This window comes from Echeneis naucrates, chromosome 15 (assembly GCF_900963305.1).
Source record: "Echeneis naucrates chromosome 15, fEcheNa1.1, whole genome shotgun sequence".
Classification (NCBI taxonomy): Eukaryota; Metazoa; Chordata; class Actinopteri; order Carangiformes; family Echeneidae; genus Echeneis; species Echeneis naucrates.
The window spans coordinates 12,877,348-12,905,138 of record NC_042525.1 but is presented as its reverse complement, the minus strand read 5'-3'; the positions used below and the strand labels follow the sequence as shown (position 1 = coordinate 12,905,138).

The 27,791-nt window shown below is 40.2% G+C and overlaps 1 protein-coding gene across 1 annotated transcript in view; it reads left to right on the top strand.

Annotated features, from left to right (window-relative positions):
• Positions 1–27,791, top strand: part of LOC115055504 (glutamate receptor ionotropic, delta-1-like) — a 205,114-nt gene that overhangs the window by 119,928 nt on the left and 57,395 nt on the right. The window contains exons 3-4 of the mRNA XM_029521365.1: positions 4,826–5,110; positions 18,202–18,407. Of these exons, the coding sequence (XP_029377225.1) occupies positions 4,826–5,110; positions 18,202–18,407 (491 nt within the window). The remainder of the gene's footprint in view (positions 1–4,825; positions 5,111–18,201; positions 18,408–27,791) is intronic.

Below are 27,791 nucleotides of genomic sequence, written 5' to 3'. Positions count from 1 at the left end.
CACAATACAGAAGTGGAACATTCAGGCTTGACAAAAGTAATATTTGCTTGAGGGCTTGTTCATTGGCTCATGGTCCACTGTGCAGACCCTGTTTTTATTGTATCCACTCCCTTATACAAACACTATCTACTGTAGTAATTCTATTTTTACCTGTCGTGCATCTGGAAGGTAGCCTATAATTTAATGTTGTGGAAAACTCCATCATAGTTCAGATGACACGGGCAGTCTTAGCATCAGTAGTACTGACAGGAATGTAAACCTCACCCTAGCCTAACAGCAAGAGTGCAGTGGAAGACAAAGGGCCATGGATGCAGCAAAAGATGAGAGCAGGAGGAAATTTAGTGAGTGTATGAGAAAGATGGCAGTATGGTTCACTCTTCGTGGCGGTGCAATGTTGAGCTAAGCTGCAGTCCAGCTGTCGTATAATACTGATCTCTCCCATTTGTGTGGTGAAGACCGATACCGTTGTGAGAGCTGCCAGAAGCAGAGTGCAAGAATGTATTCCTACTGAACAAGTAACACAACATCCAGTCTCCTCCCAGCTCAGCCTCATTCGGATCATTTAAAGTCCCAATGAAAGTTTCACAAAATACAACATAAGCTACCACACTACGTGCCTTTTTTACCTGCTGAAAATTTGAAAACCATCACCGACTAATGCAGAAGTCAGTCTCAGCACTACATGTTGTTGTATCATTCTATTTTCAATGAAAAGCAAAAATTACCGTTCGCACTATGAAATCATGTCTCCCCAATCACAATATCTGTCAAAATTAAAACTTCAACAAATTTTGTATGTAAAAATATGATCAATCAGAAACTTTTTTCAACCATGCTCAAAAAGTTGGACGAATCCACGGAAAACAATTTATCTAATAATTACAACATACTTTGCAATAGTTTCTTTGTGGAAATGATTAAAGTCAGATGTTGAATCAGTGATGGGTTTCTCTAAACTCTTTAGTTTGATCATCTTTAATTTACAATATGAGCTATAACCTTTTCTTTGTCTTACTGAATCAGCATCCACTCATCCTAAATAACATTATGAAGTAAAAATAATCAGTTTTGACATTTTTTTAGACCTACACCAGTTTTACAAACACACAATTCATTCCATGTCATATGTAACAAGCTGTTTCAATCAGATCAGTTACACCATTGTCACTGCAACGTAGAGTGGCAGTGACAACAATGTGGGATTCATCCCAGCAGTGACTCTCTTCTTTGAATCCTCAGATTGTGCTCTGAGTCAGAGTAAACTAAATGAGACTGTCGGATTTAGACTGTGAAATCAGCGAGACAGCTACAATTTATTCCGTAGTCATAACGGCGGTGGTGTGGTGGTTCATCTCATCCCTTCATATTACATTGGTAAAATGAGGGCAAGACACTGATGACATGCTGTTTTCATGTGGCAAGAAGTTGTAATGTCTCTTTGACGGTAATTTTTCCTACCGTACCTGCATAACTGGACTGGACTGATGAGGCAGGACTATGAAAAATACTGCATCCCTTTTGTCGATTAGACCTAATCTACATGGCATATGCCAGTTCAAACTGTTTTAATGAGCGTGGGGATATGAAAAATACTGCTCCACTCTTCCAGCCCCTTTTGCTGATTTGGCCATGGAATTTACTGACGGATTAAAATGCATTATCTCGGTGTAGTTGTATTTGAAAAATACAGTGTTGATTAGATGTTTGAAACCTAATCCCCCTCTAATGAGTTCAGCATCCATTGATCAACCACGCTTCTACTGTTTCTCCACAATGGGTTTGATAGATTACCCATTCTTTCTTTCCAAAGAAATCAGCTGTTGTTTGCATCCCGCCCATTGTAACTAATTTCAGTTACAATATTTAATGTGTATTGTTTTGTTTTGTTTTTTTCAAAATCCTTCCATCCATCCACCCACGTAGCCTCTAGGTTCAATAAAATGTGCCCAATTAAACAAGAATTATAATAAGTCATTGGTTTCAGGATGCTTCATATTATTTCTTAGGTTAAAGGAAGTGGTTCTTTTAAGGTGTATGTGTAAGACTGCAGTTACATGCTGATATTAGATGTCACATTGCTTGCAAGACATGAGTGATGCCCACTGTCTACTTAAAGGGGAACATTTTAGAGTCATTATTCCACCATTATCATCCTTGCCAATGATGGTGGACCCCCCCACCCCACCCCTCCTTCTCCTGTCAGTGGGCTATCTGCTGTATAATGGGCACAGGGTGTCCATTAGGAAGCCAAAATGGATGTGGTTGCACAGTCTACTAAAAGCGTTGGAGGGGCGGGGAATCGTTGAATGGGAAGAAAGAACTAGCTCCTTGGTAGAGACCGTGACCGTTTTCAGTGCATACTACAGAGCACAGGGTATTGTTTTCATCTGACACTTTAAGACATCGTATCAGTATTAAAACGTCTTCTGGATTTGTATTTCTGTCAATCACATGGCTTCCTACTAAGCAGCGCAACAGCATGTCACACGGCAGAGTATTTCCCATGCAAACACAAAGAGCAGAGAGCAACACTTTTCCCTCGCCACAGAAGCCCGCTGTCTTTCCTGCACTCTCCTGAGCATCCATGCAAAAAATCTACCAATAATCCCTCTCCTTCCCCTGCATGCTTTTCCTTATTGCTTCTCCTTCTGCACTCTTGTCCAACTTCCGCTAGAGCAGCTACAGTGCATCTCCCTCTGCCTCCGCAGTCTGACTAACCACTTTCCAGGCGCCTCCTCACTATGTTATTTAGTTGCCTCTCTACTCATGATTTACAGTGCCTTAATATAGCCCTGTGCATGCAGTCAGCAGATGAATTTGCCATTTGTCACATTAATAGTCCTCCCCCTCTGCCACCCATTTGGATACATCCACACACACACACACACACACACACACACACACAGACACATACAAACCTTATCCAGTATGGCTCCATTCACAGAACAGCATCACTCTCTCTCCTCCTTCGCAGACCTCTACACTCATCCCTAATGCCCTCTCACCATAGCCTTCCTTCTTCACACCTCCTCTCAGGGTATCATGTTGGATTTAACGTCACGGTGTCTTACCTGTACATGTTCTTGGCATTTCTAATGATCCTCAGTATCACAGATTCGTAAGAGAGAACGTGCTTTCAGAATGTGTTTCTGTTTCTTTCTGCTCCTTTCTGCATTGACATTGGAGCAGATTATATAATTGGGTATTATGGAATGCAGCAGAACATTTAATTGGTGTTTTGTATATGTGCTCAGCTGTTTGTGCTGAAATTATAAGAGCCCTGCTGTGTGACAAATGGTGACTTGAATTTTAAAAAGCTCTCATGCCACATGCTGAATTAGACTGTAGATTGTATCCCTGTAGTGGATGATTATACAGCTCATTGCAGAGATAGAGTTTAAATTTAAATGTGAATATAATATCCTCATTCAGACGCTTCCATTTGGATTTACATCACTTTCTAATTCTTGCTAATTGACTAATTGTGTTTTGCATCTTGTCAGCTAAAAAAAAAAAAAATGCAACCTGTAACAGTTGTAAATATGTACCTGTGCTCTGAGAATATTGAGAGGAATAAGCTTGTGAATACATCTTAACATAACTACACATAATGGTATTAAATATAGATGAATAACAAAATACATTTGCGTAATATATGTTAGACCTATATATACTTCTTCATCATAACAAAATAAATGTAGCTATCTTAATTCACTGAACATAATGTCATTGTAGTTGTATGACTCATTTCCCAGGTTATTGATCAGCTGTCAAATCTGCACGACAAAAAAAAAAAAAAGAATGCCTAGTAGCATAGATCATAGCATAGTCCGCTGACCATTCTTAAATATTTATCACCACTAAAAGAGAATAGCCTTTCTCAATACTGTCAGATGGCTTTTTCGTCTTAAAAAAAAAAAAAAAGTCTGGCATTTTGTTGCAGCAGACATGCTGACCCACCTTAAGAGGATCTACAACGGATTTTGCCCAAATGACATGTCTAAATAAAAATGTAAGGACGTTAAGACCCAACACAGACACTATAAGCATGTGTCTGCAGTCTTAATCTGTACCGCTTTACAGCTTTTCACCGTGTACATGAAAGATGGCGAAGTAGTGAGGGGTGTGTGGGACTCTATTTGGTGTTGACTCATCGGAGGCATCATTTTGCATCTAACCTTCTGTATCCAACAAAACTACTCTTGATTTTTATTTGTCACAGATTCCTCCCACTCAGTCACCGCCTCGTCTGCTTTTTTTGTTTGTTTGGTTTTTTTTTTTAAGTACCATACTGACTCCTGCACTTCTCTTATTCATCTGCTATTTTCATGCGATCGTTACCTTTTAACAACAATTTCTGCTTCAATCAGCTGTCATGTTTTTGTCTGAGGACCAGGATTAGAGAATGCCCCCCCGCTGCATATCTTAACTAAACATTATGATACACTTCCAGCACCAGCCCTCTTTCTGTGATCTGCTGCATTGCAAACGCTCAGCCATAATCCTAAGTAGGAAACACAAAGAACCATCTTGAATTCTTATGACCAGTTGAAAACACTTTCTTGAACCCCCTCCTACCCAAAAAACGAGACTCTTGTTGGAATTATCTATAGTTTGCGTTGACATTTGAAGCATATCTTACTATGTCTTCTCTCATTTCTTCTGCTGACAATTTTTTTTTTTCTGTGGGATCTCTCTTTCCCATTTCTGGCTCTAGTATCCCTTCATATACTGTGTGTCACTCATTCTTGGTTCTTTCTTCAAATCCTTTTAACCACCCTTCATCCTTCTCTGTTCTTTTCCTTTTTTTTCTTCCTCTGACCAGCATGTGAGTTGATGAACCAGGGGATCCTAGCTCTGGTCACATCCACAGGCTGTGCAGCCGCAAGTGCCCTGCAGTCCCTGACAGATGCAATGCACATCCCTCATCTCTTCATCCAGAGAAACGGGGAGGGTTCACCCCGCACCGCCTGCCAGTTCAACCCCAGCCCAGACGGAGAGAGCTACACACTGGCTGCCCGTCCACCTGTTCGAATCAATGACGTCCTGCTCACCCTTGTCTCTGAGCTGCATTGGCAGAAGTTCATCATCTTTTATGAGAGCGACTATGGTGAGTTAGTGCTGATGAGAGTGTCTGATGGCTCAATGCTTCCTCTAAACATGACATTGTAAGATGATCTCTTTCATTTAAATGTAAATGTGCCAAAACAATCCCCGGAATCAGGAGGTCTATCTGCTGCCGAAATAAAGCCGTATTAACAATGAGAAATCATATGCCGAAAAGAATACGCAAATTAGAAGATGAAAGAACATCGCCAATCCCATACAGGCCTGCACACACAAACACTGCATTTGCACGATGCAAAAAAAAAAAAAATGAATCGAAGTTCACAAGAAATTTAAGAAGAAAAAGAAAAAAAAAAAATCTCTTCAGTACATTCCCCATTAGTGTCATCTCCATGAAGCGACAAGTTAATTGGATCATTCGTGGCACTAGAGAACGAGTGTGTGTCCCAGTGGTACTTTATTTATTCTCGGATGTTCTCTTTTTTGTTTCATTTTCCTTACCATGATGCCCCCGTGGACTAGACCTTTCTTGACCTACATTTGGCAAAGGCAAGGGTGTGTGGATCAAGTAGCAAGGTTTCGTATAAGAGCAGACAGATAAGGGGAGTTTACTGCTGCATTGGCATTCCTCAGATGATATTTTCCCACTGCTAGCTAATCTTTTTAATACCTGGAAAAGTGCAATCTAGAAGGTAGCATAAATCTGTTTTATTTTTTCAGCACAGCTGAGGCTGTAGTCTATGGCTGTACCAGAGCAAAGTAAACTCTCAAGGGAGAAAAGCCAATCCCTATACAAGCTCCTACCCCACAGTTTGGACCCCACAGTCAGTCAGCACTCTTTCTGAATGATTGTGACATTTTTCATATTGCACAGCCCTGTCCTTGGATTTGAATCAAGCATTTTCTAGACAAAGCACTTCGGAAAATAACAAGACATTTCCTCAAGTGCTGTATTTGAAGGCATAACCAGAGTAGTGGTTAAGAAATTGGTGTGCTGCTAAGGACAATTCCCTCCACAAGAACATGTTTTAGTAACTTGCCTATGCAAAACAATTAGTTAACATTCATGGCATATTGAATATTTTCCCATCAATCAAACAGTCCTTTTTCATTTTTCCGTCATACAACCACTTTATTTGTTCACAAGTATGTTTATGGTTCACGCTGTTTATATTGCTGTCAATCTGTCTTTTTCATGATTCATTGTTTCTCACAAGGGTTAGCTGTGTTGCTGTGTGTCGGTCTGCGGACTTTCTAGCTGTCTGTCCATCCATCATCAGTTTTTTTGGTTTTTTATTTATTTCACTGATGCAATTCAGTTACATAGTGGAAATAATATCATGTGAGGAACAATGAATATACAACATCTCACACCAGCGCAATGAACTGCTCCTGTGAGCCATAACCTATGTCTAACAAGCAAAGGCTCAGTTTATCAAAGCGCATAAGAATTCTAGTTCTGACAAACTAGCCTTTTTTCTTTTCTTTCTTTTTTTAAGGCTGCTAAATTAGGTGCAACAAAGTCAGCACCATTGACATTTGTGCTTGTGTTACACTGTTTAACTTTGCACTCATTTAATTAAAGAATGTAGCAGCTAATTAGGACTCAGATCACAGAACAGTCAAAATACCCGTGGTGCTTGCCTAGAAGCCATACTACAGTGACCTACACCGCCGCCGAGAGAGAAGAGCGCTGTCTGCAAATCTGTGTTGGCACTGACTGAATGCTGAATTTCTGCTTCGCATGTGAGAGCAGGGAGAAACAGCTGCAGGAGTTCACTCAGTCTTAAATATTGCATTCGCGCGCGCTTATTTGGGGTAATGAGTAATTTAACACATTATCCATGATAAATAAGTGTTTTCATTCCCAAACTTGTCCTTAATTACACAAGTTGTGTTTTTCCAAACTGCTGTGAAATTTTTCAGTGCGTGTGTTGCCTTGCGCGAGTTTGAAAGCTGGTGATTTAAATGAGGTGGAAGACTTAAAAATCTGATGTAACATTCTGGCTTTGGGTGTTAATGAGGTATTTATCAAACTGGCCTGTCGCAGGCTATGTCAGAAAATAACTCTAACCTTTACAAGGTTATAAGGACATTAAATTTCATAAGCACAGTTTGGAACATTGCATTGCTTCCAACACATGCTGACAGATAATAACATCAACAAGGGGATAATAATCAGGGATATTAAAAACAACAAGGGAAATTAAATTGTGTAACTTTATTCATAAGCTCCGCAGCTCACATTAGCTTCTCTGTGTGATCTTTCCAAAGCCTATCGCTGTTCTTTCTTCAGCTCTTTGTCTTTGTTTAGCAATAAAAGTAAAGGAAATTCTGTCAGGGCACGTTAATCTGCTCAGTTGTCTGTTGTTCGGTCCAGTTCAGTTTTTGCCCATCTTACATATATTTCTTGTTTTCTTTTGGTAGGGTTAGGGTCTCTTTGTCTCATTCTCTACTACCTGCCAAGTTTTTGATTTTGTTTCAATTTTGACTATGCGCCTTCATCCCTGGTTAAGAGTCCAGTCTAGTGTTTTTGCTACCTCTTCCTGGTTGCTTTGGTTCTTCTGGTTTGGGCCTTGGACTGAATGAACAGCTCTGTCTCACTTCTACCCCTTGTGTCTGAATGTCTGAATTGGCATCTGTGGATCCAGCCTGTTTCTGTGTCTGATCACTACAGTATGATCTAGCCAAACATGGACTCTGCCGAGTCAGATCCTGTGCGTGCTGCCCTGAGAGCTCAGGGGCAACAGTTTCACCGCCAAGAGGAACAGCTGGCGAGCGTTTGTCGGACGGTGGTCAGTTGAAGCATCTATGCGCAATGAAAACGTGTGCCAGGCTTCCTGCCCAGCTAAACCACATCATCACTGGAGCACACTGTGGCAGCGCACCTTCCGGAGCCTGGAGCCGCTGCTGCAGCCACAGCAGAGATTCCAGCATCACCGAAGAATGTGGGCTGATGAACCAGGGGATCCGAGCTCTGGCCACATCCACAGGCCTGCCCTCATCTCTTCATCCAGAGAAACAGGAAGGTTCATCCCACACTGCCTGACAGTTCCACCCCAGCCCACACTGGCTTCCCGTCCACTTGTTTAATTCAATGACATCCTGTTCACCCTCATCTCTAAACTGCGCCAACGCCGTGTGATTGAAGGCCGGTGCATCTACTGCGCTAAATTGGGTCACTTTGTGGCCTCCTGCCCGGTGAAGGATAACCTCTCCAGAGCCTGAGCCGAGCCTGCAGCGAGGCCAACAAATTTTAAGAATCAAAAAAAGAGACAGTTAACTTCGTGACTGAATGGGTCTGATGGACTCAGGGGCAGAGACCAATCTGATAAGTGATGAGCTGGCTAAACAGCTCCAGCTAAAGTGTGAACCCATTTCTTCACCGCTCTCTGCTACAGCCTTAGATAGCAGGCTCGTGTGCTGTGTGACTCACCAGACACCCCCATTGAGTCTTTAGAAGACAGCCACACAGAACTAAATTTATATCTGAGCCACTCGGCACACCATCCTCTCATTTTAGGCTTCCCATGGCTGAAGGAACACAATCCTCAGCGATTGACTGGACCATGGGGAAGGTGTTGGTCTGGGCAAATGAATGTGAGGTGAACTGTATTCCTCAGCAATAAACTTCTAGCTCGGCGAGCTCCAGTGTGGAAAAGAACACTGAAGCCGTAAACCCAGATCTGTCAAGGCTTCCAGAGTGATAATGGGAATTAAAATAGGTGTCCAACAACTCCAGGGCAACATCTCTCCATCCTGATAGATGTTATGATTGCGCCATCTCCCTCCAGGAGCTCCCATACCCAAAAGGAAGTTTATACTTCCTGTCAGCACCAGAACTCGTGGAACATGGAGGAATACATCTGTTATTTATTTGCACCTTCAGTTGTTACCTACTTTCGCCTGTATAATGACAATAAAGGCTCATTCTTCTTCTTATTCAATGTGAAGAAAAAGGACAAAACCCCACGTTGCTGTATTGAATGTTCGGGATTGCTATCACATTAAGAAGCTGTAAGCCCTCCCTCTAATTTTCAAAGCTGTTGACCACCCTCCCCAAGTTAGACCTTACTCAGAGAGAATAAGGGAGGAGGATGAGTGGAAAAATGGTTTTAACAGTCCCACAGGCCACCAGGAGTAGCCGTCTAATGTTCCAGCAGGGTTTCAAGCCATTCTGAATGTTTTAAGGGACATCTTAAACCACACAGTATTCGTCTACTTGGATGATATTTAGCTCTTTTCCCAGAGATTCACACTGACATTAAGACTGTTAAAATGTCCTGCAGAGACTCCTGGACTAAATAAATAGCTCTGTCTCACTTTGACCACTGTGTCCGACCCCGCATCTGTTCTGTGTCTGATCATTCACCTCGGAAAATGCTTTCACTGTATTTTTTTTAATGTTCACGAGCCATAACTAATTACTGTGATTCAAAACTTTTTTCTAGCTGAAACAAACGATAATATTACTACATATTGACTTCATTTTTTAAGTTTATAGTCATTAAATGTTTCGCGGTTGTGCTCTCAAGATTTGACGCCCAATTCGATGTACTTCCCGCTCTAATGCCCATTTCCCCCATCCAACGGGGTCAAAGACATTCAGTTCACAGTATTGTCAAAATTGGTATTCCATTTTCTGTGAAACAATCCTGTGTTCAGTATTCATGGACTAAGTTTCTTATTAAAAAAAGCTAAATGAGTCATTGCTGACTGTACTTTATGGGAGACAGTGTGTGCATCTGAAGCAATTAACCAACGCTCTGCCATGTCCTCCTTTCTTTTTCATCATCTCGCCACCATCCTTGCTTTTCTCTTCCCAAACCAGAAACATCTCCTACATTTTTAGACAGCTATATCTTTCTTCTCTCACTGCACTGCTCTCCATTTTCTTCTCCTCATCCATCTTTCATACTTTACAAGTTCTCTTCTCTCCTTGCAAGTGCTACTTTGAACTTCTCGAAAGTTCTACTTTGTCCTCCGCGTTCATCTTTTCGAGTTACTGCCTTTAATTTTCCTTCTGCGTCAATCTGTCAGCTATCAACTTCCGAATGTTATTTTATTTTTGAACAATAATAAACACGCACAAGCAAATTTTGGTGAAATGGTCAATAGTGTGATTAGAAAAAAAAAACAACAAAAGAAAACAAAAACAAGGAAACCAATTGCATTCAACATAACATGTCAGACAGTATAATGCTCCAGACATCACTAGATAAGGTTCTCTAAATTTGCAATAAACTAATTTTCCTCACCTCCTACAAGGAGAGAGAGAGAGAAAAAGTACTCAAATGTGAAGTTGAATCCAGTACTTGAATAAATGTACTTCTATCCAAAAATTATGTGGCAACAAGCCGTATCATAAGTAGAGTATCTGAATGGAGACTGGTTATTCAGTTCAGTCATGGTTATTGCTGCATAAGTAAGTCTGGGGCTGAAAAGAAAGACAAATGCTCAGGCTAGTACATCGGATGGCATAGAGAGTGAAAGATCAGCCTGAGGTTGAGAACTACAGATAGGCCTGTAGGTGTTCGGACATGGGCATTATCTGGTATGTTTGTTGAATTGGAAATCAAATAATGACGACAGTATGCTCTTCAGATTCAAAATCTTAGCAAGCAAACATTTTGGGGCATTTTCGGATATTTTAAGTGAACCATGTGATAATTGTAGCCATTTGACAGACTGCTAATTTCACGGCACTGTAAGTTCTTGGAGAAGTTCCTACTACCTCAGTGCACATTTAGCACTCAGTTGTAGACGTTGTGTAGCGGTGATTAAAGTGACGTTCATTAAGCATCGTTATTGTGTCCTGAATTAAAGGAAAAAAAATGCTGTTACCTTGATCTAAGGTAATATGAAATTAATCATCATCTAAAAAAGGATAGGATCAAGATAGTCTGAGTCATTGCTGGAGCTAAAGAAAAAGTATGAACATTTTTATAATCAAGGGAGATGGTTGGAGGTCATCAACGGCAGACTCAAGAGGAGTCAAGGATTGGGCCCAAGCCCCAGGAATACACAAAAAGAAAAGAAAGTATCGGTTCAGAAAAAAATTTAATGTATAATTTAAACAACCACAGAGCGAGGATAGAGGCCTGTTACGATCCATGCAAACTGCAACTACACCGATACGTGGTTATTAAAGTTTTACCAGTTCACTGAAGTAGTGAAAGCCACATTTTGGACTACAGAAAATTCTTAAAATACACATTACAAGTGCACCTTGAGTCTTTTTCCAGTTGTGTGAATGTCATTAGTTACCTGAATATTCAATCGCCATATATCAATCAAGTTCAGAGAAATTTTGGCTTTTGATTTTCTTATACCAGATCATCTTGTTGAATTGTTTTCCTAAATCAGATTTTCAAAATTCAAACCAAAATGAGTAGACTTGAATGAACAGACGAATGTACAGATTCTTCAGAAGCATGCGTGCTCTAGCAAGGCCAACTTTCTAAAACATGTAAAGCGGACATGCTTTGCATGATGGATGAGGGATGATAGATTGAAACAATCATTTATAGAATCCATCATCTTCTTTAATAGTTTTTTTTTTTTTTCTCCATGGTGGTATCAAGGCCAGGCTCAGCAGAGTACAGCGTTGGTTTGTGTTTCATTACAGTGCAAAAAGCTTGCTTCCTGGACCTCAGGGGGAAAGTGCAGTTCAGTGTAATGAAGTGTGTCAGGGAAGCCAATTCATTCCAGTCTCTTCGACTGCATCAGTTGCATAAAAAGCAAATTATGTGAACAACTTCTAAACTGTCACCTCCTCTGGTTCCATTCATCACCATACATTTTCAGCACATAATTAGATACTCTCGTGTGAGAGCGCATGTCCAACAAATTTGTTCAAAAGTAACAAGATGAACATTATTCTTATGCCAGTGTTGCTCCACAGTAAGCTGAATAATTGCTACAATTACAAAACATACTTATGTATTTTTTTATTTTTATTTTTATTTTTTTTTGCCATTTCTCCCTCCTGGCAACAAAGAAAGGACAAATTATATGATAATCCGAACTATAATAGCACATTACTAACCAAAAGGCCCTTATGCCTGTTAAGATTAAGATCTTTCTTTGTGTATAGTTCTGCGAGTTGTTCTTTCTTTTTGCCTTTCTTTTCCTTTCCTCTCTATATTCTCTTTTTAATCTTTCGCAGTTGTGTTTGTACGCACACACACACATAAACATAACTGTTGCAGATATAAATATAAATCCTGCGCCTCCTCCTTATTTTTGTGCCACGGTGCTAATTGATAGTTTAATGGCTTAGCTTTTTGTTTGAAAATGGCAAAGTAAACCTAGTGCATGTCAAGATGATAATAGTTCACGTCAGTAACTGAAAAGCTAACTGACTCTGACATTAGGGATCATGCAGCTCTTCATGCACTGGTGGTGTTTATATATCAAAAGAAATGTTCATACGCACACAAATGCGCAGTTTGAGATACTTTTAAATTACACTACAGTTATGGGTCGAGTTCCTGTGCTGTGTTTTATTTATGTTCTCTTTACTTTTGACTGTGACTAAAAACAATGCTGGTTCATGCTCTCTTTACTGCTCGTTTTTTAAAACAACCATGTTGTTAAATAGAAAGGCAGAATAGTCTGTCAGGCCACGTTTCAACGCATCTATCCGGTTCACATCTGTTCAGATGGTGAGCGCGGGAAAATACCTCGAGCTCTAGATATAAGTCACCTGTAAATGTTCAGACATTAAATACCCATTCAGATTGTGTTTGAATCAATTTTAGTAAAACTGTCTGTTCTGTTCCAGCCCTGCTAACGTAAATGATTTAAAATGATGGCCCTGGAGGAGGTCAAAGTTTTTAGTTCTTCTTTGGAATATCTTAATAGCTAAAGATGGAATGGATGGATAGAATCATTAGTAGTTGCTAGAGGATAAATGCCAATGACTTTGGTAATGCCCGACTTCCTGACAGCACACCATGAACTTTACATTTCCGAGCCAAATATCTTATCTACTGGTGCTCGATCTGCTCTGAACCTGTGCTTCATGCATTTCCTTCTCAGGATGAACACATTCATTTGTAAATTTGGCTTTGTGACCAAATATCTGTAAAACTAACAAGATCAACTGAAGATTAGTTGCTTTGTCGAATGATCAACATCAGGAACATTAAAATCAGCTGATTAGTGCTTGTTCGGAGCATGATAGCAAGCTTCAAAGAGCTGCCAGTGTGACTCCTGCTCTCATTTAAAAGCTTTGTAAATGCTGTTGAAGGTGTTCTTACACTGCACTATTGATCGTGTGGATGAGGGAGGATGGTGGGTATACGATCTGCAAAAAAAAAAGCTCCTATAAAATTGCAGTGTCATTTTATCATAACAAGGAAAGCATGAAAGACGAGTGTGGCAGGATTATAGGAAATCTTCAAGAGGGGTTGATTTTTTTTGAACATCAATAGCCTCCTCAGCAGGTCTGTCAGTGCTAACCTGCACTTGGTAATGACTGTGGAGCAGCTACATGCGTCTCCAGCCTCCCTGCAGTGACCGGCTCTCTGTTACAGGAGAGGTTGGGATTAGGAGCGAGATAGATTAAACTACTATTCATTCCCAAATAGCAGGCGGCTTCTTGTGTAAAAAGTTCATTTTTAACACAGGCATCGTCGACAAACAAAGGATTTCTCCTGAGGAGATAGAAGCCAGTCTATACTGTCAATTCGAAGAGCAGAGCAGAGCAGAGAGAGACAGTTGTCTGGAAAATGAAGTATTGCAGGAGCAGTGAGGATGTGATGGTAGATGCTTTTACATACCTGCATCACAATGAATGCAACGTTTAGGCCGTACTTTTAGATTTCCAATTATCTTGTCCGGAATTTCACAGAAAGTGAACATATTGGTGACCTTCAATTAATTGGCTTTGCATAAAAATAGAAAGGAGAGCAAATGGAAGATGGAGCAGAGGAAGAAATTATTGTAAAGGAAGAGAAAAATGGTTTTTACAGTTTAATACAGTAAATTCAGCATTTTCAGGGATTTATGTTTGATATTTTTCTGTATTAAATCATAGGGGAATTCAGAAAATGTTCACTGTGGTAATAGGAAATCCTTGAAAGTAGGAAAAATAAACTGTGCATATTGTACATGGATGTTGATTTAGTCAGAAATGCATTCTGCATGACTACACAGAAGCACCTGACCTTTTCTTTTCCAGAGGAAAAGAATTGGTTGGTCTTAATTCTGCATTGTTGCTCAGCCAAACAGAATTTCAACATAATGTCTCGGGACTTTTTCTTGAATATCAAGAGATTTTAACCTTGAATCTGACACAATTATAAGTACACCAAACAAACAAAAGAATATTTCGAAGTACTTCAAATGTGACCTTAGTGATGTGCAGGCCTCATTATTTTCTGTTTTGAATCAACTCCCTATGCTATATTATTACCAGTTTAACTGACCTTCTATTCACACATCATTGTATCATCCCAAAGGCATGCCAAGCCAAATTTGAATATGACAATTAATTTCACTCTCCTCATACAATGCTAAAGCCAAAAATGCAATCACTGTACAGTGTCTGTGAGACCACTCAGCAACCCCACACTGAGATAATTCGGTATGGGAGCACAACTACAGCCCAGTCTGCTGCACAAATTCAAGTCAGATTGCTTATATTGGAAGCATTTTGTTGACCGTGCTCTCTTTTGGTTTTTATAGGTAAATGACCACAGCTGAATATTAATAGATATACCACACACCTCCTCATGCCCAAACCGAGGACAAACTGTTGCAGCTCAAAGATAGATTCTGAGGGGGCGCTGATTAAACAATTGAGGAATACGAATCTGCACCTGCAGAGTCGTGAAGCAGCAGGAATGCATGCTGATTTGCAAAAAATATTACCTCAGTATAACATCAGGTAAAATATACAGTCCCTGAATGCTTCATGAGTAACGCCATGCAAATATTTTCATTTTGTCATTTTCCCCCTGATATAGAAGAATGTTGGAGACATTTCTTTGAGCTCCCATGGTGACATATTTGCATCGTTTAAATTCTGCAGATATGCCAGATAGACGGAAAATTTGCAATTTCAGTGACAGTACATGTGATATGTTGCAAGCTATTATGTTTCACACATTCCACAGCAACCTTGGCTTTTGCTTGCAAACTCTTCATTGTTTTCCATGGTTGAATTATTTGCTGTATATTTAATTTTAGTTTGTCCTGACACTTGGACCTGGTTTTCACACCACAACACTCCACTTCACATTGTTGTGACATGAGATTCTGGCCTTAACATCATGCACACACTGAAAAAACATTTTTTTTCCTTATTTTTTTGGCCTTCTTTTTTTGCCTCTGCAGCTGTGAAATTCTCTTTATACATATACACATACACACAGACAAACGTTTAGCAGACCATCAATCTGCCATCAGTAAAAACAGGGAGGATTGAAGCTAAAGTAATTTTTCTCATCCCGCTTTCTCTCTTATGTTCCAGTTGCCTTTGAGCCACACACCCTCATCGTCTAATGCATTTTAAAATCTGTATAGCATATAATTAACTGATATTATTGCAAGAATAAAAATTATTGCTTTCAGAGACTCATCTCAATTTTGAGTAAACACAAGCTGGTAGCTCAGCCACTTCTCTGGCTTTTCCACTTGGCCTGCAACACAGCTTGAAAGCTTAGTAAAAACCTGCAAGTCCTTTGATCATGAGATGCTCATTTCTGTGTTGTTCCAATCCAACAGAGAGTCCCACTTTAGTTACAACTCGAGCTCGATGGAAAGCTGAAAAGGACGTAAGAGGAACTCCATGGGATATTCAGATTCTTCCTTCATCTGTCTATCCTGTCATCTCAAAAAGATTGTTAAGAAAAAGATAAGGAATAGAAAGTCATAATGAACGTCTGAGTTGTCAGAGCAAGAGAGGGGGATGCTAATGCAGGGGAGACAGAGAAGGGGAAAGTTTTGATATCTAAAACTGTCGGAAACAGATTTGCATTCAGAAATGACACTCGGGTAAACATGTTGAGAAATCAGACCTTTAATTCCACGTTAATCCTCTTTACTGCAGCCCTGTCCATGGCTGACACAGCTGCCCTATGGAAAAGCCTGCTATGAGTTCAGAATGCCAGCTTTGAAGTCTGGTGTTTCTATCATGGTAGCTTTCCTTTGGTTCCTCATGGGATTAGAGACTGCTTTTTGTTTGATACTGTATATTTGCTCTCTTTCCCTTCTGAGTAATAAAGGCTTTTCACCAAATAGCTACATAATGTCACCAATCTGTTGTCTTTGGAGTTTTAATTAATTTTAATGTAGTCTTGATCAAATCTAAATTGAATGAGTGATAGTTATTTCACAAAATTTGTGGGTTTGGTATAGTAGAGATAGCTGTAACTGAAGAAATATTCAGTCAGATACTGCATTTAGTGTTTCATCAAGAAATCACCACTGCTGGATACTGTATAAAGAAAATACTGTTGTTAAATTAATTGCATTGGTCCAGAGTGGGCCCAGAATGAAGGAACCATGATTAACTTACAAATTGTGTTTGTACTCATACAAAAGGAGCGATTACTCAGAGGCAGAGCATTTCGACCATTGTATTCAATGTAAAAATCACCAAGGGTAAACATTTCAATTTAGAGACAATAGAAAAGGGGGGTATAAAAGTGTGTGTTTGCAAAGGAAAGAGTGCAGAAAGACTGCTGCAGTAAGCATTTGGCGAAGCTTCAAAATGATGAATGTTTTAATTTCATTTTTTGTTCTGCCCTTTGAGCATTTTTATTCAGAATAGATCCAGCAGCAACTGTGAGCATTTGCATTTCCTATATAAATAAATGGCAATAGAACAATGTCAGCAAAAAAAAAAAAATCAATCATTGTATTTAATTCTATTTGCTCCATAAAGTACTTGTTGTCTTGTTTGTTACTTAAATTTGCTCCAAATTTTAGAAATATGTGAGATGGAATAACGCTGCTTCACTGCGCAGAGCAAGTCAAAGGCTCTTTCATTAACCCAACTTCCAGCTGGAAGCTGGTCCAGAACTTTCAACTTTGGATTTCAACCGACTAAAAACTAAATCAAATCTTTTTATATAGCACCAAATCATAACTTTTACATCAAGGCACTTCACATATAGAGCAGGCCGAGACCCAGCTCTTTATGGAGTTGTTAAAGAGACCCAACAAACCCTCCAATAGCAAGAAGTTGGCCACAGTGGCAAAGAAAAACTTCCTTTTAAGAGGCAGAAGCCAGGGAGGACAGGGATCGGGTTCAGAGAGAGACAGAAAGGTGGAGAGGCAGAGAAAATGTGAGAGATGCAGTGAAAGCAAGTGCAAGAGAGAGGAAAGTTAGGGGGGATACATGGATGGAAAGAGAACAAGAGCGGGAGGAGAGACGATGCAATAAAATGCAAGCAAAGCGCACAGGTGTAAACAGTGATTGAATTCTGGTAACACGAAATGTGCACTGGTAAATATTAGCAGGAAGGGAAATGTGGTTTTTAGCCGAGAAGAACGATGGGAAATGAGGCAGCACCTACGTGTTTTGGAGCCGCTTTGCATTTATATGCCACTGCACATTGTGTTTTTACTACAGTAAAACAATACAGTACTAAATGACGCATGAACCCCCCCCCCCCGCCAACAAACACACACACGTCCTTTGTTGATGCAGAAAGGTCTGACCCTGTTGATTTTCCCCAACCTTTCTGTAACAATGTGCCATGACTTTGGCACATGTTGCTCCCGGTGTACTTATTCTGAGGCTTGTGTTGCACATCACCTTTGATTTGTGTTTGCTAAATAGGCATCTTCTTAAGTGTCTTCCTGTATAATGAAAAAACACACACACACGCACGCACGGGTCTCTGGGTACAGTAACACCTGTCTGCCTGAGTTCCTGTGTGTTTTCGTCATGCTCTAGATCCTGATCAGTGTTTTGAAGCCCTTGGAACGTCTGTCTGAAAACATAGTGCATGTGCAGGTGGCAAAAGCATGTGTTGTTTATCCACAAATTTGATTAAATGTTCTGGGAATAAAGCACCTTATAAAACAGCACCTGCCTAAATAGTTTTTTCCCTGTCTTTTTCTATCTGTGCCCACGTATCTTCTCTCACCCACTCCGTCACTGTTTGTCTCCTTCAGATATCCGAGGACTGCAAACTTTTATGGACCAGGCTTCGCGCTCGGGTCTTGACGTGTCCTTGCAGAGAGTGGACCGTAATGTCAGCCGTGTTTTTGCTGACCTCTTCAACATGATGCGCACCGAGGAGCTCAACCGCTATCGTGACACTTTGCGACGAGCTGTGCTGCTCATGAGCCCTCGAGGGGCGCAGGTGTTCATCCACCAGGTAAGCTTCTGAGCTGAGATTCTGAAGTTCAAAAACCCTGAAATAAAAAAAAAAAAAATGCATTTACGCAGTAAAGCTAATGAAGGATGAACTAACTTGGAAATAATGATTCTGCTTGAGAACCAGTCCAGATCACCTGAGTCGTAAGTAACTAAATTTCACCATGCCCTCTTACAAATGCATTGGTTTGCAGATCTGTCCCTGTAACTCCTCCAACTACAAAGCAGCTTCAGGCACAAAACAATTTGAACCTTTTTTCTAGTAAAGCTTTTGAAATGACACCAAGTTTGTAAAGTTGTATCCATTTCTGGCAGTTAGTCCTGGCTCAGGCTTCACTCCAATCCAACATACTTACACTTCAATCTATCTTTCACAAATTTTTTTAGTTGGATAAACAATCTATGTCAGGGTTACAAAGAAGCCAACCTCAGTGCAAATGTGAAGATAGAACACAAGGTTTGTGCACTGTACTGAATCTCCACAACTTTTGTTGGAAGGTACTCAAAGTTACTCTGCAAGTGTCTCAATTCTCATGTGGCTGTATCCCTATAATAGTCCCTCACTCTTGTCATAATGGCCTCTATGGGCTTGTGTATGCATCAGTTTTATTTGAGACATCAGCAGGAGGAAACAGGCAGAAATCAGTATTACATCTTGTGACATGTGTCTTTTTACCGTGGCAAAGCAGTTATCTCTAAAATCAATGTGGCTCCGTCGACTTCCTTTTATCCTGCAAACGTTTAACCTAAAACACTTACTCACCAAGCAAGTGCTTCGAGCTGCTGATTGATTCACAGAAATGAATGTACTGCAGTAAGGACCCATACGTGAGTGTTGACCTATGCACCAAAGACCGACGTTCATGAAGCAATGGAAGAGCTGCAGGTTCACTCACAACATACTGAACTGAGCAATGATCCTACCCTTTTAAGAAAAAAAATTTTTTTCTCCCTTTGGACACTTCATTAAAGTGATTAAAAAAAAAAAGAGAAAAAAGTCAGTAATAGATGATAACTTGGTTTGTACTTGGTTTGCCGCATGAGTAACCTTTCCTTCATCAAAACTGATTAAATGAGATCCACTTCCTCGTTTGCATGTGTGGGGTTGTGACCAAACCCAAAGCAGATGGCAGAGATCAGACAAAGATGCGTTTTGCCTTTGAAATTGAGTTGGCCAGAGGAAAACCCATGTTTGTGCTGCCAACATCCTCCGTCGACTGTTTGAGATCTTTCTTTGGACAGAAGTAACAGTATTTATACAGTAAAGTATCTATTCAGCCTGCACTCCACTGCCATGGAAAGGAGTTTATTTACTGCTCTGATCAGCAGCGTATGACCCCAAAGTTCAACAAAAACAAAGTCAACTGTGTGCAGCCGTGGAGAATTTATTTAAGCTCATGCTTCTCTAAGTTCTAACATGGAAGCTGTTTTGAACCTTTGCTCTATTTGCTGTTTGCTAATGTAATGACAGCAACATATTGAACTTCATAGAAAGTGCAACACTCAAATTATTGCAGATTCTGCATTTCTTACAATGTATATTCAAAATAATGTAAAAATAAGCATATGACATTTGACTAAATTGAAATCCACAAACTGAGTCTGTCTTGGTGTGCTATCACGGGATTGGACCGACATGCAGCACAGTCACAGATTAACAGTTTGCTACGACCTTTACTTAAGCTGTCAGCCGACAAGGTGAGCAGAAGAATGAAACTGTTGGTGCGCTGTTCAGTCCACTGTGGGACAGGAGAAGCCGGAGGCACTCCCACTGAAGGAGGGATGTTTTGCTCAGCTGGAGGCTCTGAAGGCAGCTCTCTCTCTCTCCCTCTCAAAGCACCAGGACCTGTGAAAACGCCACACAGCATCAGGCAGATGAGATCCAGGAAGCACACAGGCTAAGGTCGGGGTCAGGGGCTGTTGTGTTCACCGGGGCAGAGACGAAGAGAGGTAGTTGGAGAATCTGAGTTAAACCAGGGAGTCGGTCCAAAGGTGACTGCTGGAGGGTCAGGCATAACGCAAAGGCAATCCGGCCATGCTGGATTTGACTGGTGCTGCTAGGAGATGAGAGATAATGTGGCTCTGCTGGGAGCAACAGGTGGGAGGCCGAGAGGGTGGAGCTTCCCTGTGTAGACTTGTGACACATGCTCTGTTTGTAAAGAGCCATGAAATAACTGATATGAGCGGTGATAATTCCATTTGTTTTCATTTAATTTAAAAGTTGTCTACATTAGTTTACTGTGAACAATTTTCCAAACACTAATTTAATGTGCTCTCTACAGAAGCCCTGAGGGGACATGAGGCAAGACTTATCTCGGGATCCCGACTTACCTATGTTGGGATCTTGACATAGCAAAAAGTTATCTCGGGATCCTGAGATAACTGGCCATTTTTTTCCACCTTGTTTGTTCTTTTTTTTTTTTTTTTTTTTTTTGCCTCATGCCTCATACATCATCATACATATGATGAATGTGCAGGTCAGAGCGCAGTACTGGCACGTGTCTGAGGGATTTGTGTTCAGGTTCCACTGATCCATTGATCTTTAACGTCGGGTGACCTTGAAATTGTCTCTCTTTCATAGGAGGGGATATTAAGAGACGTGAAAAGGATTTCCGTAAAAAGAAAATCTTCACTGTTCAGGAAATGAACAATTGATGGAAACAAAATGGAAACACTGGATTCAATAAAAGCAGTGATTCAGTACCTGCTGGTTGAGGACAGAGAGGGAGGACCAGAAGGAAAAACACAAACTAGGGGGACAGAGAAGAAATTAAGTAAATGACGGCATCCCCCAGCATTCTAGGGCTATGGTAGCAAAATTAAAGGATAATTAAGCTTTAACTTTTAACTCTAAGTTTTTTAATGAAGAGGAAAGTTTTAGCCTAACCTTGAATGTAGAGCCTGTCACCTGGGAGTAGGTTCCTCAAAGCACGCTCGATATGCTGTTGGAGTCTCTTGAAGCGGCAAGTAAGCCTACATCTGGAGAGCAAAGTGACCTATTTGCACAACTGCAAACTACTGTATGAGCTCTTTGAGCTCGATGAAGTTTGGTCATGAAGAGCTTTGTATGTTATGTTTTAGGGCTGAGGAACTCTGACAACTTGCACTCTTGAAAACATTAAGGCTGAAAACAACCCAGTAATGCAGCCCTCTCTCCATTCAAAAAGAATATCTGATGTAATGACGTTTTTTTCCTCAAATATAAAGCATCCCCCACTTTTCCAAATCTAATATAATTTTTCTCTGGAATATTAGAGAACATAGCTGTGTGCATTTGTTCATGGCCTATGAAAACTCTGAAGGATGCGTGGGACGAAGAAAAAAAGGTTCAGAAATTCTTTCTGAGCTTTTGGATAAAAGCACAATTAATGAATGTTCAATCAACCTGAGACTTCAACTCATGCGATTTAAAAGTGCTCCTTGTATACTTTTCAAAGGTCATGTTCAGTCTGCTCAACCGCTCAGTTTGCCTTAAATGTAACAAATGTGAGCTGGAAGAAAAGTCACCTCCTCTGGTCATCCTCCAAACTGCAGGCAGGAGATTTTTTAATGATATGGTGAACACCATATCATTAAAAAATCTCACCAAAAATCTCACCATATAATACAATGATGAACAGTTGTGAGTATTACTTAACTTGATCAAATGACAGTTGACTGGCTCGTGTGTTTGTCATCGTTAAAATTTATTCAGAATTAAAAATCTCCAGCTTTTCTTCTTTAGAGAAAGGTTTTGCTAATATTCTTGACATTTGTGGACTAAGTTAGAGTCGAAAGTGTTGAACAATTGCCTCTACGCAGGGTTGCTGGGTACTCTGTGGACAGTAGCAGTTTTGCATACAGTACTCTGCTTTTTTGATATGCCAGTGATGTTTACTAAAGCGATTGTTGGATGCTTTATATATTCTGTCCTTGGTGTGGATGGGGAGCTTTTTGTCCTTTTTTGTATTTTTCTGCTTCTCATTTTTCTCAATTGTGTGTTTTACAATGCAATATTTGAAAGAATTTAACTATAGCATTGAGCCTTATATAACAGTAACTCATAACATTCCAATAATCCTTTTGGAAATGCTGTTATTAATCTTAAACTGAAGCGCCAGTAGACAAAAATAAATCAGAACACATGTTGTGAATAAAGCAAAGCCTTCAAGCTTCATTAATGATATACTACTTTGATGTTTTTCTGTACTCCACTGACTCTGGTTGTTGTATAAACACATATACACAGTCAGATTGCTTTAGATAACTTTTCTATCTATTAGATTGCATTTTATCACATCAATTATATTTTTTATTATACAATTAACATGAGTCATCTCAGGGACTGTAAAATGAGCACAGCTTTACATTCAGGACTGCGCCCAAATGCTTGTGTGAGTCTGTTATTATATTACAAGTGGTGCAGATTTATTCATTCACAGAAGCTTCCTTAAAATGTTGGTAGCTGTTGTCACAGAATTTCCCCACTCTGCACCAGAGATAGTGGAGAGAAAATGCTGTGATGGAGAGTATGAATATGTGAATGGCGAGTGGAGATGGGGCCTCTGGGAGTTAAATATTTCTCAAATTGGCACAATCAATATTAAAAAATCTGCTCGCTTACCGAGATTATTGTTATCGGTTACTTCAAACAACATGTACATCACAAAATGTTTTAATGGAATGCTGAGTATTGATCTGTTCTATTTTCTGCCCCATTTCTTTACTTGTCAACTGTATGTTTAATAGTTTGTTCAGCTCCATTATTTTCTCTTTAGCTTTGCCCTGCTCGTGCACTGAATACCATATTCACCAAGATAACCACAAAATGAGACAAAAAAAATGAGAAAGAAAATCTGAGATAGTGATGCAACTTTACACAAAATGTGAAACAAGACATAAAATGGCCACAAAGGGACACAAAATGACAATCAAGTGATGCGAGACAACTGCAAATATATAAAAAATGACCACAGAGATGCAACATGACTTTTGAGACACTTAATAGACTCCAAACCTGCGTAAGGCAATGCAGATCCAAAAAGCTATAAAGAGACCAACAATGACCATAGCAACGCAAATGGCAGCAGATGCAAAACAACTGCAAAGTAATGCAAAAGAAACTGCAAAGAGGCACAAAATGAGCATAAAGAGATGCAAAATGACTGCAAACAAACATAAACAGACACAAAAATTACAGTGAGATGCAAAACAGCTACAAATAGATGGAAGCAACCATAAAAGATACAAAACATGGCTGATATGAAGGAAATACACATATAAGACAAAAAAATCTCAGCTGCATCTGCCATGTGCATCCATTCCTGCTTATCTCCTTTGGAAGGTCAGCTGAAGGTGATGAAATAATGTCCCAACATGTTTTGGGCCATTGAAAAAGAGTCACCTTTGTCTGGCAGACAGTTCATCAAAGACGAATATAACTAGACCGTATTCATAACTTTAAATTTCGAGCTCTCAAATCAGATGACTTATATTATAGGAGCTAAGTGTTTTCTTCCAAAAGTCATTCTAGGTCACATATTCTGTTCTGTTCTTCCTCCACTGGGATGATGCTGTACTTCGCTGACTAACACATTCTGTCACAAGTCAGTTGTCACTTCTCCAGTCTACTCTCAGGCCAAAGTCGGTTCTCGTATTTCCAGTGTGATGCGTACATCATTGACCGCGTCTGCGCTTTTAATGCCGAAAGTTCGGGTTCTGTTTTCTCCCATCCAGACAGCTGCCATCTCGTTTCTTGTTCAATGCGGCCATGAGAGGATGCAACATCTCCTGTCAGCCTCACAGCCACCTCGTTCCTGACACCCAACTACTGTCTGTTCCCTTCATGATAGTGGAACTTCACTTGAGTCACACAAGCCTTTTAGAGAGCCATAAAGTGGCATTTTAAGCTTTCAATAGTCCCATTCCCACGTCCTTTGGTTGTATTAGTGAGCTTTTGTCAAATCACTTACTTGAAACGGTGCACATTTATGTACAAAAACTTTTTTAGTTAGCACAGTCACTACAGTTAATTGTCAGCTCCGTGCAGCTCCGAACCACATATCTCCAAGGCACCCAAATTAGATTTTTGGCTCTCTGGGTTCTGGCTTTTGGAAAAAGGAGATAACTCACTCCAAGCCTGATCAAAATTCTTGAAGCTATTAGAATAACTTCACTGAATCATGAATAGTTTGTCTTAATGGTAAGACCGGTACCATGAAGATGTAATGCGAGCATGTTTGTCGCAACGTTTAAGGGAGCAAGTTCCAGTTTTAGTTAACGCTCATAGTTCTGGGAACACTTTAGACTTTCTAATAAAGCGTAAGTAAATACATTTTTCTGTCTCTATTGCATTTGAGCGCAATATGCTAAAAGGCCGACATCCTCCGAAGGTGTCCACATGCAGGGCAACGGGATGGGTGGTGCCAGTCAGCATGCCAGCATTGCAGGCTGGTTGATGGATGAAGCAGAGGGGCCGGGTGATGTTTGCCTCCTGTGCACCTGCTTCATCAAGCTACGAGAGTGACAAGCACTGCTGCCTGCTGCCAGGAAACATGAGAGGCAGAAAGAAATGCTGCACAGGGTGGCAGCAAGGTAAAGAGAGAAAGACGGGAACAAAGAGAGAGCAAGTACAGCTAGGAGGGATACAAAGGCAGATGGAGGGAAGAAAGGTCAGAGACGAATGAGCGAGAAGGAGCCCAAACATAATAAAGCATTGCTGCATGAAACAGTAATGGGTGGAATCTGATAGGCGAGATGGCAGTGAAGAGACGGCTGGGAGGCTCAAACTGAGTGCAGTAGCTGACAGAAAAGGTACCTATTTCAGAAAAGATTTCAAAAAACCGGGAGAAAAGATGGCTATTGTGCTCAGAGTTAATTAAGGGATACATCTTGACAGCTGTAAGCATTTTAATCTGTAGCCTGTGAAAGTGCGAATGGTTTCCAGGTTGCACATCTAATGCGGCAAAGATGAAAACTTGTTCACAGCTTTATCATATCTTGCTACAGTGACAGCTGAAATGAATTCGGCTGGAAGGAGGTGCGATGTGTTTTTTCAAAAGATAGACCACAATGTATTTCGTTAGTTTCTCTCCTTTTAAATGTGAATGAAAAGGTGCCATCAGAACTCACTGCAGCATCGTTTTGACTTTTTAAAAACACAAACACATTGCTAAAAAAAAAAAAAAAGTAATCTTTAGATAATATGTCCATTCAAGTGTTTCAAGTTATTAACACTAAATAATACTCATAAGTTGGTCATATTTCAGCACTATGTCTATAACATTTTTCCCTAAAATTCTCGACAGTGGTGTTTTCAGCCGGTCTTATGTTAATAAAGAAATGAAAAATTGTCACAACTGCTGGCTGAACTGTGGAGGATATACAGTATTATACAGCCCCTGTCTTTGAGGGTAAATATTATCATTACTCAACTTAGTAACGAAATGCCACAAGGAAAAGCAGATATCCTGACTCTGCCACCAAGAGATGGAAATTTTACCTTTTTCCATATATTTGGGGTTGGGTATTTTTTCATTTATTTATTTATTTTCATTCTGAATAGAAGCAATTTTAAAGCAAATATCCCCAGTAGTGTCAGCAGGGCTCCATGTGAACTGAACCTTGCATCCACGTGAAAGGATGCGAGGTGTACATAGTGTCACCGCCTAGACTACTGGTAATGGTTTTGGTATTTTCCATGTGACTTCTTTTAATTTATAGCTGAATATTTTGATTTTTCCTTAATAGACCTTTTTATCGCTGCGTCTTGTTCAACATCCAAATATGGCTTCCAGAACAGAAATACAACATTAAAAGCCAGCACGATGCAAAACCTTTGGAGGTATTTTCATGACCTGCTGTCCCGGAATAATGTCAGCAATAGCTTAACAAATCTGGCTTGATGTTGAAATTTTCGATCAGTACTCAATTGCTTCCATCTTAAGTGTTTTTCCGCTGACCTTTTAAATGTGCTCTTGTCGAAAATGAACAGCACACGCCAGTGAAGCAGTAGCATTCTCCCGTGGTCTTTTCCAAGCAGTGCATGTGTGTGAATTGAACTGAGCGGAGTATAACGTTGTGATATTAGTAACAGATTAAATTGTCAAAATTTGAGACTGTGAATTGCTGATTAAAAATAGACCCCGGTGACATGTGAGTGTGAAACGTAATAAACATGTTTGCCCTTGCTAGGGATTGCGGTTTGATGCCAAGGACTCTTCCATCTTTTCCGTCACAAATGTTTGTGGATGGCAATTTAAAAGCGTTCTGAGTTGACACACTATTATGGGATACTTTGGAAATAGACGCAGACGATGGCTTCCTTTGCTTGGGGAATTTAGTCACGTCGACGCAAGGGCTTGCGAGCCTCAACACACATGCACTCAACGTGCACATACATGGACATGCATGCAAGTCCCACAAGCACTTTCATCCGAATCCTTCTGACATGAAAGCCGTGGACGCCTCTTGACAGTAAGCTCGCATCAATGTTTTGCCGGCATTACTAGTTCAAAATATTTGGAAGGAAAAGGAGAATTTGAACACTTTTCTCTTTAATGCTATTTGTAAACGGTGCTAACATGCCTCCTTTTAAAAATGCTCAAATAATAGACTGCAGCCATACAGAAAGTGTAAAAGTAAAAATTATAATTTGCTCACTTTTATCTGCCATTTTTCAAACCAAAAGTTACTCCTACCTACTATCTGCAGCACTTTAACTTATCAAACTGTGAAAAAAGGTCCAAAATCACTTTCCACCCACAGCACCTCTCAGCAGTAAGAGCTGATATCCCCTGTGTCTAGACTCTCTTCATTTCCTGTGCCCAGTACTTTTTCTTTTAGTCACTTTTTCCAGTTTTCTTTCTCTCCTAACTCTCATTGTGGATTTAGTTTTTGACAGCGATTCTTCCTCTTCTTGTTTAGCTGACACAACTTACTAAGATATCAAAAACTACAATGATAAATAAAGCCATGTAGCGATACTTTACACTTTTTTTTGGGACGCCTTTTTCCACCCACGTGTATTCATGCATTCCAGCATGCATTCTTGGCACTTGGACTTTGCCACTCCCCCAGCCAAAATTGTACTGGCTATGACTTGGAAGTGTTTATCCCAGCATGACTCATTAACCTGACACAGAGAGCAGGGCGGTGGTGCACAGGAGTGTAGCGCTGGCACAAACAACTGCCTCTGCATTCATGCACACACACACAGAAGAACGCCCAAACACATACACGCCATCACTGTGTCACCCCTTATTCCTTTCCCAGATCCATCACTGCCAGTTCTGTCCACACCTCCTCCCTTAGCGGTAATGAGTGAGGCCAGGTATAATTAAAAAGCTCCAAAAGTACTTCTCAGCCTGAGGTTTTCCTGCTTAAAAAAAAACAAACAAACAAAAAA